Here is a 16,571-nt window from a genome sequence, read left to right on the forward strand (position 1 = left end):
ATCCATCTTGGATGACATTATTGGATGTTTATTGATATTATATTTATAAAAATTGTTACGTTTTAACATCCTGTCCTACTATAATACTATAATCAACGGTATGTTTTTCACCGACATCGATAAGATACCATCAATCAAGTAATATTATAGACACATTTTTTCACTGACATCAATAAGATACCATCAATCAAGTAAAATTATAGATACACTTTCGTTCTTATAACTTCGTATCTTGATTCCATTTATTTGTGCCACATTCCATAATTGAGATAGTGTAGTAGGTATCGATTTAATATCTTTGGCTCTATTTGAAAAATATATTTAAAAATGATTTTTAAAATTGTTTTTTAATGTTTTATAAAACAAAATTATGTTTGGAAACCTAAAATATTCTCAACTTGTTTTCTATGTCTTTAAATATGTTTTAAAAATTATATATAGTGCTTTATTTTTAAATCAATTTTCATATTTGTATAATTATTTTTCAAAAAATCCCTTAGAAAATGAGTGAAAACAATTAAAAAATGTTCACTAAAAACATCATGTTTTTTATTTTTAATGACATAAAACCGTTTTTGTTTTATGATGACTAAAAGCGTTTTCCCATTTTTCTTTTTGTTATGGAGAACACAAACTATTTTTAAAAACGGTTAGTCATGAAACAGAGCCTTACTATTTTCCAATGTTTTTATTTTTATTTTAAACTTTTTATAAATAACAAATTCCCAAGCTAGCCCGCAGCTGATCCATGGCTGCTGGCTCCCACTCCCTTGGTTTTGATTCAAATCTACATTTGGGGTTGAGTGCAAAAACAAATAAGACAGCTATAAAAAAAGCAGAAGAGATTGCTAAGTCTCATCTAAATGACTTCCGGACTATGATAGATTCCAACATTGATGGTGACTGAAGCACCAAAACCCCTTCAATGGAGCCAGTTTCGGAGCCATTAAGATAAAAAGAGTTATCAATGGCTCCTGCTAAAACTAACAAATAGATTTCACTAGGGATTTGTATCAGGACTTCTAGAATTGACTGCCATTTCCATCAGGGTTCAGGGCCATGAAAAAGAGCTCTTCCTAGTTTCTTCCTAAGACAAAAAAGTTCAGAAATTGATAATAAAACCATGTGGGCATGGACATAATTGTTTGCTAAATGCAAAAAAAGGTCAAAATAATAATAATAATAATAAAAGCATGTGCACATAGGTATGATTGTTTACTAAATGCTGCACCAAATATTTGGTGGGAAAAGACATTCTCATTTTTCTTGTGGGCAAGGACAACATTCAAAACCCTTTATAACAATCAAGATTAGTAGCTCAATTCAAGTGGGTATCAAAAATGGTTCAAGATTGGTACATACCATCACTCTGCTGCATAATATGGATACTTGCTTAATAACCACTTTCCAGCTCTTCTAGCTTCCTGAAAAAGCGAAAAAATTTCGACTTATTAATGTTAGTTTATTTCTGTGATACGCGTAATACATGTATTTCAAATGACAGGAATGAACAAAATTATAATCGTTCCAGAATACCTTTCATTATACCGTGTGGAGGCAGCCTCTGTTATGAGTTTGAGTTCTGTTGAAACGTTGTTGTTCAGGAATAATCATAAATTCTTCCACCTTGCACCAGAATTCACAAGTTTGATGTAGGCATTCTTGAAATCTTCGAAAAACATGTTCTGATTGTTGGCGTACTTTGTGATCCATCTGTCCATAATATAAGTTGCTTTTAGTTGAGAAACAAAGATAAATGGGCCAACATGAATATTCTAAAAGTAAAATGAGATTACTTAGGAATTATATCAGCAGGAAGCCACCATGAATCCCACTATGGAACACTCTACACATGTAATCATTGTGTTGGGCCATCCGCATCAGGCTCATTATACAAACAAATTTGGATTCATGAGTTACTCAAAGCTGGGAAAGCTGGGAAAGCTTCAGTTAATCGGGAGGAAATTCTCAATAAATTGGGACACTTCCAAGAATGACTTTGGTTGGGCAGACAAAAAGCAATGGCATTCTTAGTCAGGAAACTGCAGTCAACCTTACCATGATCAAATCATATAATTTTGTCCACACACACAAAAAGAGGAGCCCTGATCAGAAGTATTAACCTATTCCATTTACTTCCTTGGATTATCCGCAACCATGCTTAGTAATTAAAGGGACATCTTAAGTGGGAACCAATCAAATGATTTATATGGAACTGTGCATGCTTCAGAATTTTTCTTTCCACCCCAATCAGAGGGCTTAGAAAAAGGGAAAAGAAAATATCATGATGCATGAGTAAGGGCAAGTTTAGAAGGTTTTTGAAGATGAACAACCTCAAGCATTCATCATCCTCAACAAGTGCACGGTCTGAAGGAAGCCCGATCATACTTGACATACCATCTGCATCAGAATAGAATCAACGTATGAAATTTGAGAAACAAAGAAATTGATAAGAACAAGAGCAAACTGATGCACTTGAAATACTGTAGGCGGATACATACAGAATATATCAGAGACAGCAAAACTGATAAGGTAAATGGCCACTATTTTTAGACAAAGAAAGCAGCATTTTTCACTTGAACAAACATAAGTATTGGAGTTCTCTCCTGGCTTTCCAAATCACTATCTTGCTTCCCCTGTTCCAATTATATCATTTATCAAAATTCCTTTTTCAGCAGGCAGCTAGTAGAACCAATACTGCTCCTATAAGTCCCTTTGACCAGCATATTTCCAAGACATTTCTTTGATATAATGACAAGCAAATTACATTATTCACCTGAAGACTTCCATGGCTTCTCCAGAAGTATCTTGAAATATGAGTTGTCAAAAACAGTGGGATTTCCAAAACCTTTACCTCCAAGAGTATGAGCTCCAGATAATGCAACAAGTTCTTGTGTTCTGCCAAAAAAAAAAAAAAAAACCACAGCATCATGCATGTAAGTCTAAAAACAAGATATCTCTGACAAGTTAATTATGGAAAAACATGCCTGAGACATAAGACCTCTAACCACCATACTGGTTTCTGACAGACTAGACAGGTTTCATTCATATATACAACTCACTAACCACCATACTGGTTTCTAGTAGTCATAATTTCTAAACTATGCTACATTGGTGCAGATCTTTGAGTGCATGTATGAATCTAAGAGTCAGAATTGCCAAACCTACATATCTTAAACATCATGGGCACAGTACTGCAGCATGTAACAAACAATTTGATATGGTTTCACCGATTAGTAAGCAATATAGCTTAGATATAGGCATTACAAAAACACCTTAATTTTAATGCAGCACTTGTGGAATAAATATACAACTCAGCCATCCACCAAAAGAATACCTATCCTTGTTGAGAAAATAAAGGTTAATCTTAAATGAGAAAAACACCCAAGAGGGGGGTGAATTGTGTTTTTCAAAATTTTTTTCAACACAACAAATCCAAGCACAATAGAAGCAAATATAAAGAGATAGAGTTAGAGAAATCAAACTCAAATTTTATAGTGGTTCGGCACTTCCTTGCCTACGTTCACTCTCCTCAAGCTCCTAACCAAGTGAGGGTTCCACTAACTTGAAGCTTCAACCAAGCTTCTAATCTTCTTTACACTTGGATTCCGGCTCCAAAGGGCTCTTACACAATCTTTTCAAGATTCAACTGACTTGAAGGCTTTAACACTCAATTTTACAAGAATGATCTTCTCTCAACCTAGCTCAATAATGGCTCAAATACAAATCAAAGCTAGGATGAAACACAAAGGTGCACTAAAGGATATACAAGTGAAGATTTAATGCACCAAGAAAGAAACGAGAGCTTTTAAGGCAAGAACAAGTAGGTAGACAATTAAATGCAAGTGTTCTCTAAGTCATAAATGAAGTGGAGCTCTCAATTTATAGGTTTCTAACCTCGAGAGTCAAGAAAAACAAAAATCAGCCTCAACCGGTCGAGTTGGGGGTCGACCGGTTCACTAGCCGTTGGAGCATTTAATGTTTTGGCAGGTTACCGTTACTTCAACCAGGCCGCGACCAGAGATCGACCAGGAAGAAGGATACCTCAACCGGGAAGGGAAGACTACTGGATGAGAGAGAGTGTTTTTAGCACTCCTTGACTGGACCTCGATCGGGCAAGGGGAACTGGTCGACCGGTGCCCTGGCCAGTTGAGCCGGTTGGCCCAGTGCCTCGATAGATTCAACCTTTTGGCCCCGAAAACCTATCTTTTTCTATTCTTTTCTTTTCTAACACTTAGGCAAGGTCTTTAGGTAAATTAATATGCCAATTTTGAAACGTTTTACCTAAGGTACATTTGATAAAACTTGGGTTTTAATGAAATTGTAACTTTAAAGAATAAACCGAGTTTTCCAAAGATGCATAAAATGATATGTAAAACCTAAGTGCACCCATGCATTCATCTTACATTTGTTTCCTATGATTAAAGGTCTTCCAAATGTCTTGATATTGTATCCATTAGGTCCTGATGAATTTCCAAATTAATACCTGAGATTCTTTACAATTCAAACCAATTAATAACTTAACTATGGTTTGTAATCATCGAAACCTGATTAGGAGAACCCTTGGGCTAACACTTGTTATTGGAGAATAGGGAGAAATGAAGATGGTGTGGCTTCACAATTTACTCAAAAGGAAAGGAAGAAATGGAGGAAACCCCCCATTTGTGTGGCCTGGAGCATTTGAAGAGACATGAACAGAAGAATATTTTACATGAAGGTTCTTACCCTGAAGTTTAAAGAGATCATTTTCCATTCTTTATGTGTGGAAATGGAGGCTGTCAAAGAAAGTGGATAACAATGCTGAAGCTTAAAGACCAAACATAAAAATGAGAGTTTTCATGCTTCTATTAAAAAGCTAACTATACAAGCTCTTAGAAATGCTTAGGGTCATGCTACCACACAGTGGAAGTACAATACCTCCTTACCATAGACCATGATGAAGGTGAGTTAAACCTAGTCATTAATTCTAACAGTCGAGATTGATGTTAAAACATCGAATGGCTGAGATTGTTGGAGGTATCATACCACTTCGATACCATAGAACTTCTCAAATGCTTAACTTCCTCCTTCATGCTTGGAGAAATGGCAGGGGTTGGATCCTGGACCATAGCGTGAAAGTGAAGCTATCCTAATCATTGAAATTCAACAATTGAGATTGGCATTCAAACATCGCACAACTGATACTGCTGGAGGTATTATACTATTTTCCAAATGATCTATTCAGATCTCAAGAAATAAATGTCAGGTCCATTCCAGAAATAAATGAGTCAAACCATGATATAAGAAATAAGAACCAATCACTTGACAGCATGCAGGTGCTAGAATTATAGTGGGTAAGTAGAAAAAAATGAAGTAACAACAAGAGAATCAGGAAGCCACAGTTTTATAATCTAAAAAGATAATGATAAAAATGATAGCCTTCATCTAATAATAAAGAAGAGTTTCTAAATCATTAACATCAGTGTTCTACAACAAAATTATTTTGTATGGGGGCATAAGATCTGGTTGGGAACACTAGGATACTACTATTTATAGCAATTCTAATTGAGCTCATTATAAAAACAAGAGAAAAATTTATTAAACAGCTTTTATATGTCAAACATGTGAATTAAGAATATATGTTAAATATGTGAACTCACGCTAAGCCTTTTCTTTGAAAGCATTGCTTCAAGGCAGAAGCATCCAAAGATTCTTCAGGAAGTTTCCCTTCAGGATCAGGTGCCCTATAAGGAAAACAAAAGTAGTTACTTAAGATATGAACTCCATGTTTTTTTCTTCAAAGTTCTATAATGTTGAGTAGCAACTTTGCAGGGCTGATAGAGAGAAATTTTGACAGTTTTTCCACCAAAATTAGCCATGCTTGGTTAATAACTCCAATACGCATTCAAAGCTCAAGTTTGAGGATTATTTACATATACCATCTTAAGATACCCAGTTTAATTGAGCTAAGTAAGTTGTATTCCTTGTCAAATTGTATGTTAAAAGGTTGCCCCTTACATTGAGTCTAATCTGCCTAACTGAACTGGGATTTTTGGACCACCGCATACTGAAACTGCTTCAGCTCCAGCCACAGCAATCATGTCTGCCCATGATACTAATTAAGGAGCAAACATAAGAAGTTAGCTTCTGATTGCATCATCCATTAACATTAAGACGATTTAACGATGCCATTGCAGAAAACAACAACCTGGTTGTACCATATCCACTCCACTCTTCGCTTTCTCTAGAATCTAAACAACAATGCATCCACCTAGGAGTTAGCTGGTAGGAGATCCTATAAAAGTTGACCAGTCTGGATATATGTTCAAGTAATTTTAGAACTTTGAAACATGAGAAAAGAAAAATACTGAGATGGCTGGATGCATGTGGACACAAATTATGTGCATAAAAAACAAAAGGTTTATCATAGAGCATGCCTTCAAAGATTTTTTTAGACCTGTGTTTTCTGGTCTATCAAGTTCATACACAATGGAACCATTCATGCCACCTGCAGAGGAAATAACAGAGCAGATCACTAGACAACGGAACAAGAAAATGAATAGAAATTTGACAAAAGATGAACTGCAAATAATAATTGGACTAAGAACCAATAGAAATATGAAACATAAAAAAAATGGAACATGAAATCTTATATCACAATTTTGATTTGGAAACATTTCAACCACAAAAAGTTCAGTGCTCTTTGTCCCACAATCAGTTATTACCACGGCTTTGCATCAATGAGAGTCATGACTCATGATTAATAGGCACTCCCATTCAGTGCCTCTATGAGACAACTGAAATAAGATCTTGTAGTTTAATGGCAATTAGCCTGCTTAAGATTGTAGAAAATCTTTCTTTGTTATTAATAAGCCTCTAATACCCTATTTAAATAACCTATTCATAGTAAGGGGCCTTTTCAATAACGCTCACATAGGTCTTTGCCACCTTCACTTCACTAGCCTTGATTGGTGGTAACTAGAAGAGATATGTCCAGGGATGTCAGGCTAGTTTAAGAATTGCACCTAGTGCCATATGGGAGGTATTAAAGTAGCACATAGACAAGAAGGCAAAACACAATATGTCATTGGGCAGGTGAATGCCACCACAGCCTCCATGAATGTAAGACACCAACAAGATTACAGTGTCACATACCATGAAGAAATGGATTAATTGATCCAGTTTGATGCATTGACCAGAGTCCCATTGAGGATCTTCTAGTACTTAGCAAATGAAGGAAGTCAAAAAGTGAGAGGAGAGGTGAGAGACTCTAACAATCCTAATTCTCAAAGATAGTAAATTTGTTCTCCTACCATCCAAGGATGTATATGCACCGCTGAATAACAAAAGTCTTGTTTATTTGTAAGATTGTTTGCCCTATTTTCTTTGTTTCTTTCATGGTTAGATGTTGTGGCTAGTCTGACATCATGAAATCCAGGAAATTCATCAATTATTTATTGGGTGTTTCAAGTTCTTGAAATTTAAAGAACCTATATAATATGATGCAAGTTCAGATCAACCAACTTAGCCTGAATGCCAAATTGAAATTTTTAATGCAAACAAACTAGGTCCAACAGTTAAGACTAACAAGACAAAGGATTTAAATTAAAATGAATAAAGTGTTTTAAAGGCAGGCCACACCAAGTATATGATAACATAAGCATCAAACATATTATCATAACATCAGCATCTTTTCCCAACATCATTACCACCAAAGAAGTACCTGAATTATCATCCATTTCAAAGGTCCCAGCATCATGAAAAACAAGGCGAAGTACACCAGCAGCCTTGCCCTTCGACAAAACCTTCCTTACCTCCTCTTTCATTAGCAGATATTCAGTAGTACCTAACCTACAATGTCAATTCAGGAAAAGAAGTTGATGAAGTAACACAAAATGCCTACAATTGTAAACCTAATGCATCCCACCCTCCACATGACACACATGTATGCGTGCGCACACACACAAACAAAAGCAAGTAGGCAATAATGAGAGAGGAGGAGGCTACCATGAGGGTGCTTCCATGGTCACACTACAAGCTTTCACTTTCATCAGCATGATTTTGGCATAGTTCTTAATGGAGACCGTGGTATCATTTAAGGACCACGAGTTGGTCCCAAATGTAAAATTTGAACACCTAGAGCCAGGTCTGACATCATGATGTGGTATGTGGATTAGATTATGGCACTAAGACCAATTTTTGAGGGAGCTCCCATAAGCCCACAGCAAAGGGTGCTCATAAAAGCCTTTACAAACTATAGCCGTTTGACCAGTGGAATTACTTTAAGTAACACCAAGGAAGTGATATTTCATACATCTATTTGAGCCATCTATAACAGTAAATAAATAACTTGTTTCTCATTCAAATTAAGCCATTATTCAAACTGAAGTAATAAAATTTGGGAAAAGCAGGATTTTCTTTAATTTTTACTCTGCAGCCTTTACACCAAATTTCTGCATAGACTCGTGCACGGGAAGAAGAAATGGTAGTGTGGCTATGAGTATAAGTTCCCTTCGTCCATATGAAACATCAAAGCAGGGTTGATCTGTGATCAAATAAAACAAACACAATAAATACACAAGTCAAAATGAAGATCTTTATTTTCCTATTTCATGATGAAGAATCTAAAATGGCAAATTCAGAAACCCTAACAAGTTCTTATAATCAACCCACTATGTTTAAAACTCCAAACTGACCCAAGAATGTGAGCATAGAAAAGGAAGAATGTTTCAGAAAAAATACAAATAATTGAAACAATGTCATGTTAGTTGCTGAGAAACCAAAAGGAAGGAAACAATCACCCATTACACATTGTATCATTATTTGGCTCACAAAGAGGTTTTCCTTTTCATAAGAAACTCAACAACCAAAACCTAAAACTCAAAATTTATCCTCCAGAGTTTTCTCTGGAACCAACAGAATATAAGGGAAAACTAACCCCAACAAGGTAAAAATTAGAAGGGACAATTTTTCCACTTGAGACATTGTCTGACTATTTCTGAAGTTCAAATCATTTTAAGAAGTATGCAGCTGGGATTGAGAATATTTTTTCATAAAAATTCCATTGAGAAGGCAAACAATTTAATAAATGCCTTAATCGTTTGCTAAGAAAAAGCAGGAAAAAAGAAAAGAAAAGAAAACACTAAATCTTAAATATTTTATTTTATTCAAAAGACTCCATTTAACCATGTCTAATACAATCATACAACTATTTGGCTGACTTGCATCACAAAGCCAAACCAACACATAAAATGAGATTCAAATTTTAAAACCAAACAACGTTAACAACCAGTTTGGTGGCTGAGAAAAGGTAAAACAAAAGTATGAATTATTAATTTTCTTCGATTTTCTCGGCAGCCAAACACAGTATGTAGAAACCAAAAGGGATAGTGTTTACTCGAATCTTCGATGGCGGTGGTGGCGACGGAGGAAGACTTGGAGGCTTTGGCACAAAATTCGACAGTTGAGAGTGGAGTTTTGGCGGGAAATTTGAATTTGCCGGAGCAGGAGAATGGGGAGAGTGGGCAAAGGAGAGAGTGGTCAAAGCCATAGGAAGCCATCTTCAACAAACGGGCTGTTGAGAGTGCTTCCCCATTTGCTGGGAGTCTTTTCCAAGTCGATAGGTGAGAGGATCAGATGAGGTCAAGTCCACGGAAAAATGGCGGATAAGGTCGGCCCAAGTCTATGTGCTTCACCACAAATTCCAGTTGTTTGAAAATTGTAGATAATTTTAACATGCTAAAATTTTAATTAAATAAAAAATATTTTTACATTACTTTCAAAACTTAAAGCCTGTTTCACACGGCAATTTAAAAGTAATTTTCAATTTTTTAAAATAAAAAAATATTTTTAAAAAACTTTATTCTAAAAACAATTTTTAAAAATAAAATAAAATATAAAATAGTTTTTAAATAATAAATAGAAGTTGTTTTCATCCATTTTTAAAAATAATTTTTTTAAAAAAATCACTTTGTCCAACAAGTTCTAAGTATCATGTCTAAATCCAAGATTGTAAGTAGGGGTGTAAATAAGGTTGGTTCAATCACTTTTTAGATTAAAAAAAATAAAATGAATCAAACTAATATAATCAATTTTATATATGATAAAAATCGAACTAATTATATTTGAAGTGAAAAAACTGAATTAAATCAAACTTTTTAGATCAGTTTGGTTTAATTTTTGTGAATCGATTTTGACCTAACTTATTAATTTTTTTTAGTCCTAAACCTAGTTATAGATTTCTATTTGTTTTTTAATTTATTTTTAAAATTAATTGAAACTAACTTGAATTTGATGTTAAAAATATATTAAATGTATTTAAAATTAATTTGATCATAATATAAAAAGAATGAATTACTTTAATAGAATCTAATATAAATTTTTTTATCAAATATCAAATAATTATATATAAATTTTAGGATATCGGCTTGATTTGATTTTTATCAGTCAAGAGACAAGAAAATCAAAAACCAAACCGACCTTTTTTATTTTTTAAAACCGAACTAATATGATCGATTTTGATTGAGTTAGATCGGTTTATCGATTTTTTTTGTATTTGCTTACACCCTTAATCGTACGTGCTAAGTGAAATTGATTAAATTAAATAAACTATTTTGGTTTTTTAATTAGCTCTATGAGAATTGATATTAGTCATGATAATTCAAAAATATTCCATCAACTTGGGAGATACTAAATACAAAAAATCTCACGTAGAGATATCTCAACCCAACAATGTAAGGCCACAAGTCTATTGACCTTAATAAAATTCTACCAACTTTAAAAGTAGCCTCTAAGTCTTACCTGGTTTGGACGCAACTACCCTATAGTCTTGTATTGATGTTCCACTTCCACCTACACATCTTTGTCAGGTCTTTGACGAAGCACTCCTCATACTCCTTAATATATCACCTTAAAATCGTATCGAGGCTTGATAACTTGAATCCCTGACATCTTTCTTCCTTAAAAATACTTTCAAGTTTCTGGAATATGTATTGGATATGTGGATTGGAGCCTTGAAAGCAGATTATACAGAGAACTAGAAGACAGCTAAACTCATACTGAATGATCATGGCACTTCATACAAGCAGAAGCATTGTTACAACTCTTCATTTACAGAGCAAGCACCTAAGCAAACAAGTGGTGAACTGGGTGTTAACAAAATTTGAGTGATTATAGCACATACAATTCCAAAAAATTATACAAGAAAAGGTAGATCAAAATGAGTATAAGACTCCTAACTAATCTTCCAAGAAGGCCTTCTGAATTCGAATGGAACTCTTGAGCAACTGTTATCTTGGTCCTGAAAGCCTCACGGCAGAGAGGTATGCATCACTATTGCAGTCTGATGGTCCTGATGAAGTCCCCTCTTCGCTGATTGATTTAAAGAAGCCGGAGTAAAATCGGGATCCCATTTGGGAAGTGGTGGGCGGCTGAGGAACAGCACAGAGGCCTTCTAGCATTTGGACTACTTTCATCATTGATGGCCTCTGATGCATATCTTCCTGTATGCACCACATTGCAACTTTAATTGCGGTAGACACCCTCTCGTCTTCTTCATCGACCTCCAGCCGCGAGTCCAGTAAATCTCTCAGCTTCCCTTCTTCCATCATCTTAAAGGCATAAGTGGGGAAATGGGATTTCTCTGAAATCTCGGAGGGGTCATAGTTCTTTCTCCCTCCAATGATCTCAAGCAACACCATCCCATAGCTATAAACATCACTCTTCTCTGATATGGCATAGTTTGTGATCCACTCAGGTGCAAGGTAACCCCTGGTGCCCCTCAGAGTGGTGAAAACATGGCTCTGCTCACGAGTCATCAGCTTTGCCAAACCGAAATCTGAGACTTTGGCATGGTAGTTATCGTCCAGAAGCACGTTTTCTGGTTTTATGTCGCAGTGAATAATCTTGGCATCACAATCTTCATGAAGGTAAGACAGTCCCTTTGCTGTGCCCAATGCAATATTGAATCTTGTGTTCCAGTCCAACATGAAGCCCTCTCTGTTTTTCCTGAAGATCCATCTATCAAGAGACCCATTGGCCATGAACTCATAAGCAAGAAGCCGATGACTTCCTTCAGCACAAAAGCCTTTTAGCTTGACCAAGTGGAGATGGTGGATGCTGCCAATGATGCTAACTTCAGCTCGAAACTCCTTCTTTCCCTGACCAATGCCTTCCAATTTTTTCACAGCCAATTGCGTCCCATCAGGGAGCGCCCCTCGGTATACAGATCCAAATCCTCCTTGCCCAAGCTTCACAGAGAAATTATCAGTTGCAGTTTGGAGATCTTTATAACTGAAACGGATTGGCATCCCAGACAAACTCTCCAAGAAATTATCCTCCTCTGAAGTATGATCATGAGGAGATTCAGGCGACTTCTTCCTCCTTGAGTATCTAAATCCCACATAAACTAAGCCAATAATTACAAGTACAGTAGAAACAGCTATGATCACAACATATGGGAAGTGTTTCTTGCTGCCTCCACCCCCGTCCCCACCAGGGTTCACATCACTACCTCCACTACTTGAGACTTTAATATACATAGCAAAACCCTGTCCATCAGTGCTCTGCAAACCTCCTACACTGTCAAACAGAAAGCAATTCCCAGTACTGTTTTTAAAGAACGATGCAAGGCATGAGCAGTTACTGAGGCAAGAGTTTTTGCAACCATTTAAGTCGGTATCTGGAAGAGAGGGTGAGATGAACTCAATTGCAAAATAGTTGAATCCATCCCCAGCATTTACAAGCTCTGTGGAATCTTTGCATGGAGAGACGATCCCCGTGTTGCAGTTAGGCCTGGAGCTAAGAACTGAAGGGCACTGGCACCTGTTACTGGAACAAATATAATAGGCTTCACAAAATCCTGGCGAACTGCAAGAGTCCCCTGGTATCTGTTTCTGTACTTGCGAAATTCCCCCATCTGATAAAGTAGTGAAAGAGATAAAGCCATCACTTCCTAAAGTCGCAGCCCAAGTGGAATTTGTATCACCATTTTGTGAGAGAACAAATTGCCACAATAAGGCTTTGTTTCTATCATAGAATCTCCAAGAATTGCCTTCAATCGACGCTGAAACGGGGTCTCCATCTTTTTCTACAATTTTTAGGTTTTCCTTCTTCATAGACCAATAAGGCTGAGGAGTTCGGTAACCTGCATAAAGAATCATATTACCTGACTTGATTTCGAGATAATAGCTGATATTATCATTGGTAAGATCACTTTCAAGCTTCATTCCCTCTTTAAAATTCTGGTAGGATAAAAGAGTGTCTGTAGGATGATCAAAACTCTGCCAAATTGGTTGACCCTCATTCCCTACCAAAACCAAATTTCCTGAGTCCTGCATTTCTATTGCAGAAACAGCTTTGCCAGCAGTATCTGGGGACCAAACAGTCCTATTCCCCTTTTGGAGGAACACCCTTCCCTTGTCATCAAATACAAACTTATCAGAATTCTGAACTGGGGACCCTCTATTTGCAGTCCAAATTATTTTCTTAGCAGCAAGGTGGATAACAACTAGTAGAAACAATTGGACATCATTCGTGGCCTCAAATCCAAAAGCAAAATCTGAGTTGTTTGATAAAAGAAAATGCCCGTCATTATCAATCCAATTCATTTGAGACCCTTCAAAGCCAGGTTCAACCTTCCCGTGACGTTGAACACTAGCCATACAAGTTTCAGAAAGCAGGAGAAGAAACAAACACAAGGAGGAGCCCATAGAATGAATGAGACCAAAACTTACCATGGCTGTACCTATTAAGAACCCAAATTCAGCTAAACTTGGGAAGATTTGTGGCGACAGAAGAATCAGAGAGAATGAAAGGGACCGAATTCTGACAATAAAAGGACCAGAAGGGGAAAGATGAGAAAGGAGAGACTGTTTACAATTGAACTAGAAGAAAACAAACTGTAAATTTTGAAATTGAGCCAACCAGTTGCAGTTGAATCTTCAGAAACTGTGCAGTGAAATTTACAGTGCTAGAGAACTCAAAATTGTCAACTATATTGAGCTGACTTAAGCAAAATTAATCACAGGCACAGCAAACTTAACGACAACCCAGTTGAATTCAGGTAACAAAAGAAGAGATCTATATGAAAACTAACATGTACTCCTTCCGCCATGAAATGGGAGAAAATTGCAGAAACTGAAAAAAAGAAAAAATTAAACCTAAATTACAAAACTAAGGAAGCAGATAAGGAGATATGGCAAGCTGAGTAACAGCGATTACATACCTTCTATATCTTTCTGACTCAAAGAAAAAAACACAAAAAACTGACAAAGACCCAGCAGAATTCAGGCAAGAAAGAAGAGAATCAACAATGACAACAGACGGGCACTCTTCATTTGGGCATGAAATGTGGGGGAAGTTGCAGGAACTCTGCGGATTATGTGGAAAGGAGCAGGATTCAGATGAAGGAATACAGAAAGCACATACCATACAAAGGAAGCTCCCACTTCATTTCTTTTCTAAGGTTGCAGAAACATGTGGGTGGGGAGACATGGGTGTCTGGCCTTATCCTGATATATGTTGACACCAAAGAGAATCATAGGAATCTGTTGTTCTTTTTCTCAAAAGATTGGAGAGATCTGGGTGGGCTTGAACCTCAAAAAGCTTCACGAAGAGCTGTCAGAACAGGACTTCCTTTGTATATGGATGACAGATCCATAAATTTATGTGTTTGATATTAGAACCTGAGTCATACAAATTGTAGCAGAAGTCCTCATGTCTTGAAGAAACTATTGTATGGTAATTAAGATGATTTCTACTCAAATTATGGATTAAGCATAATTTATACAGTGAATTTATTTTTATTTTTTTATTTTTTTATTATTTTACTGACATAATTTTAAATTTATTTCTTAATTTTTTTAAAATTATTTTAGTTCATAGTTATGGGGGAGGTTTATGAGGGTGGCCAAATTGAAAGCAAGTTGGCATTATTTAATGCAAAGCTTTATGAAAGAGTAGAGAAGGTCAAGGGCTAGCAACCAAATTGGACCCATCAAGGTATTAAAGCAGTCTGAACAACCTCTGCTCATTTGGGAATATCATAATACTTTTTCAAAACAGATGTTTTCATTTTCAAAAATATTTTATTTTTGCATTTTATGCTGAAATAAGAATTCCATTGAAAGTTGGGTTGCTTCCAAAAAGGGCTTTTACACATTGGACTTTTATCCACAGCAATTTTGTCATTCATGCTTTTTTAACAAAAATTTATTAGTATTTAGATAAAAACTTTATTTTTGATAAAATTTTAAAAATTGAGAAAAATAATTTGAAATAATTCTTAAATAGGGTTTCAAAAATCATATAAGATATTACCAAAATCATAAATTTTATTTTTATTTATTATATTCAAACATACTCCAAAAAATACTTTTATGTCAAATCAATTTTCTCATCTTAGGATTATTGTATAATTAGAAACAAATTAATGAATTTATACCAGGAATTTAGAGAAGGCAGTCTAAAATAAAGGCAGGAGAAAAAAATTAGGGTTAATTTCATTTACATTCCATGAAATTTCGGTTAAATAAGTTTGGTCCTCATAAACTTGAAATTTCATCAAATACCTCATCAAATTTTTTTAAGTTATTTGATTAAAATTACCATTGAAAATCTAATTTTAGAAAGCTAACCTTTCACAATTTTTTGTCACGGTTTGATTAAAATATCATTATTTTTTTCTAGTAAAATAAATCATTTTTTTTAAACATACATGTAAATATTTAAAATAATTAAGATCATTTACATCAAAAATTGATTACTTTTTTTAAAAAAAAAACATAAAATAAATTATAATCACAAATACAAATATTATTTCATTTATTTTAATTAATTAATTATTATTATTATTATTATTTTAGTTTCACTTATCTCTCTTCTCAATCAAAATAATGAGGTGTTGTGATGAAATTTCAAATTTATGCAACTAGATATATTTAGCCATGACATGTGAGAGGTCAACGAAATTAACCCAAAATATTAAATGAAAGGTTGGATGGGAGTTTGGGAAGGTCTAAGGTTCTGCAACCAACCCTGCCACCCATGACCACATAGTCTATGAGAGATGGTGCTATTCAAAACAAATACCCTCATCACCTTCTAATTCCAACAATAGCCCTTACTATTTTCTTTAATGGTATATGAACCCCTGTTTTCTTTGGCCTTTCACCCCTTGCAGGAGTTGGTCAACCCACCTTTAAACAACGGCTCAGCTAGGCCACATGGTTCATCTCCCCTACCACTGGGTTGTTCACAATTTTATCGTACGGTTTGCGTTGATGTGACATGTCGATCAAGTGTGAAGCACGACTGATTTTTACGTCCACAGAAAATCGCTTTAAGTGTTGTTTAAGGGAAAGTTTCTCAAATTTGTATTTGATATAAAAAATATCGAATATTACAATACCGTAACAGTGTTAGAAATATTATAATACGTTGTATAAGAAAAGTTATTAAGCTTATTTTGTTTTTTTTTTTAATTATGAGAAGAAAAATATTATGAGACCAGGATGATGAGTTTGTGAAGATTACACGAGGTATATAAAGATGTGATAAAAAATGAAAGATATATAATTTAACGAGAGCACATA

At 35.2% G+C, this 16,571-nt stretch overlaps 2 protein-coding genes across 4 annotated transcripts; both read right to left on the reverse strand.

The window, feature by feature from the left end:
• Nucleotides 1–1,146: 1,146 nt before the first annotated feature.
• Nucleotides 1,147–9,642, reverse strand: LOC100247405 (L-ascorbate peroxidase-like). 3 transcript variants are annotated; one of them, XM_002282641.5, is made up of 11 exons: nucleotides 9,377–9,640; nucleotides 8,410–8,524; nucleotides 7,703–7,830; nucleotides 6,417–6,487; nucleotides 6,188–6,230; nucleotides 5,998–6,094; nucleotides 5,640–5,723; nucleotides 2,777–2,898; nucleotides 2,334–2,400; nucleotides 1,537–1,713; nucleotides 1,147–1,424 (listed from the first exon to the last, which is right to left on the reverse strand). In XM_002282641.5, the coding sequence occupies exons 1-10, from the start codon at nucleotides 9,537–9,539 to the stop codon at nucleotides 1,611–1,613; spliced, it is 993 nt and encodes a 330-aa protein (XP_002282677.1). In that variant the 5' UTR covers nucleotides 9,540–9,640; the 3' UTR covers nucleotides 1,147–1,424; nucleotides 1,537–1,610. The 3 variants fall into 3 exon arrangements, with proteins under 3 accessions (XP_002282677.1, XP_010648670.1, XP_059592236.1); XM_010650368.3 differs by lacking the exon at nucleotides 1,147–1,424 and adding an exon at nucleotides 2,502–2,636 and having other exon boundaries at nucleotides 1,668–1,713; nucleotides 9,377–9,642; XM_059736253.1 differs by lacking the exon at nucleotides 1,147–1,424 and adding an exon at nucleotides 2,502–2,636 and having other exon boundaries at nucleotides 1,668–1,713; nucleotides 2,768–2,898; nucleotides 9,377–9,642.
• A 983-nt stretch (nucleotides 9,643–10,625) lies between these two features.
• Nucleotides 10,626–14,703, reverse strand: LOC100242272 (G-type lectin S-receptor-like serine/threonine-protein kinase SD2-5). The gene has a single exon (XM_002282648.4). The coding sequence runs from the start codon at nucleotides 13,713–13,715 to the stop codon at nucleotides 11,268–11,270; it is 2,448 nt and encodes an 815-aa protein (XP_002282684.1). The 5' UTR covers nucleotides 13,716–14,703; the 3' UTR covers nucleotides 10,626–11,267.
• Between the last annotated feature and the right edge of the window lie 1,868 nt (nucleotides 14,704–16,571).

Source organism: Vitis vinifera, chromosome 4 (assembly GCF_030704535.1).
Source record: "Vitis vinifera cultivar Pinot Noir 40024 chromosome 4, ASM3070453v1".
In the NCBI taxonomy this organism is placed as follows: Eukaryota; Viridiplantae; Streptophyta; class Magnoliopsida; order Vitales; family Vitaceae; genus Vitis; species Vitis vinifera.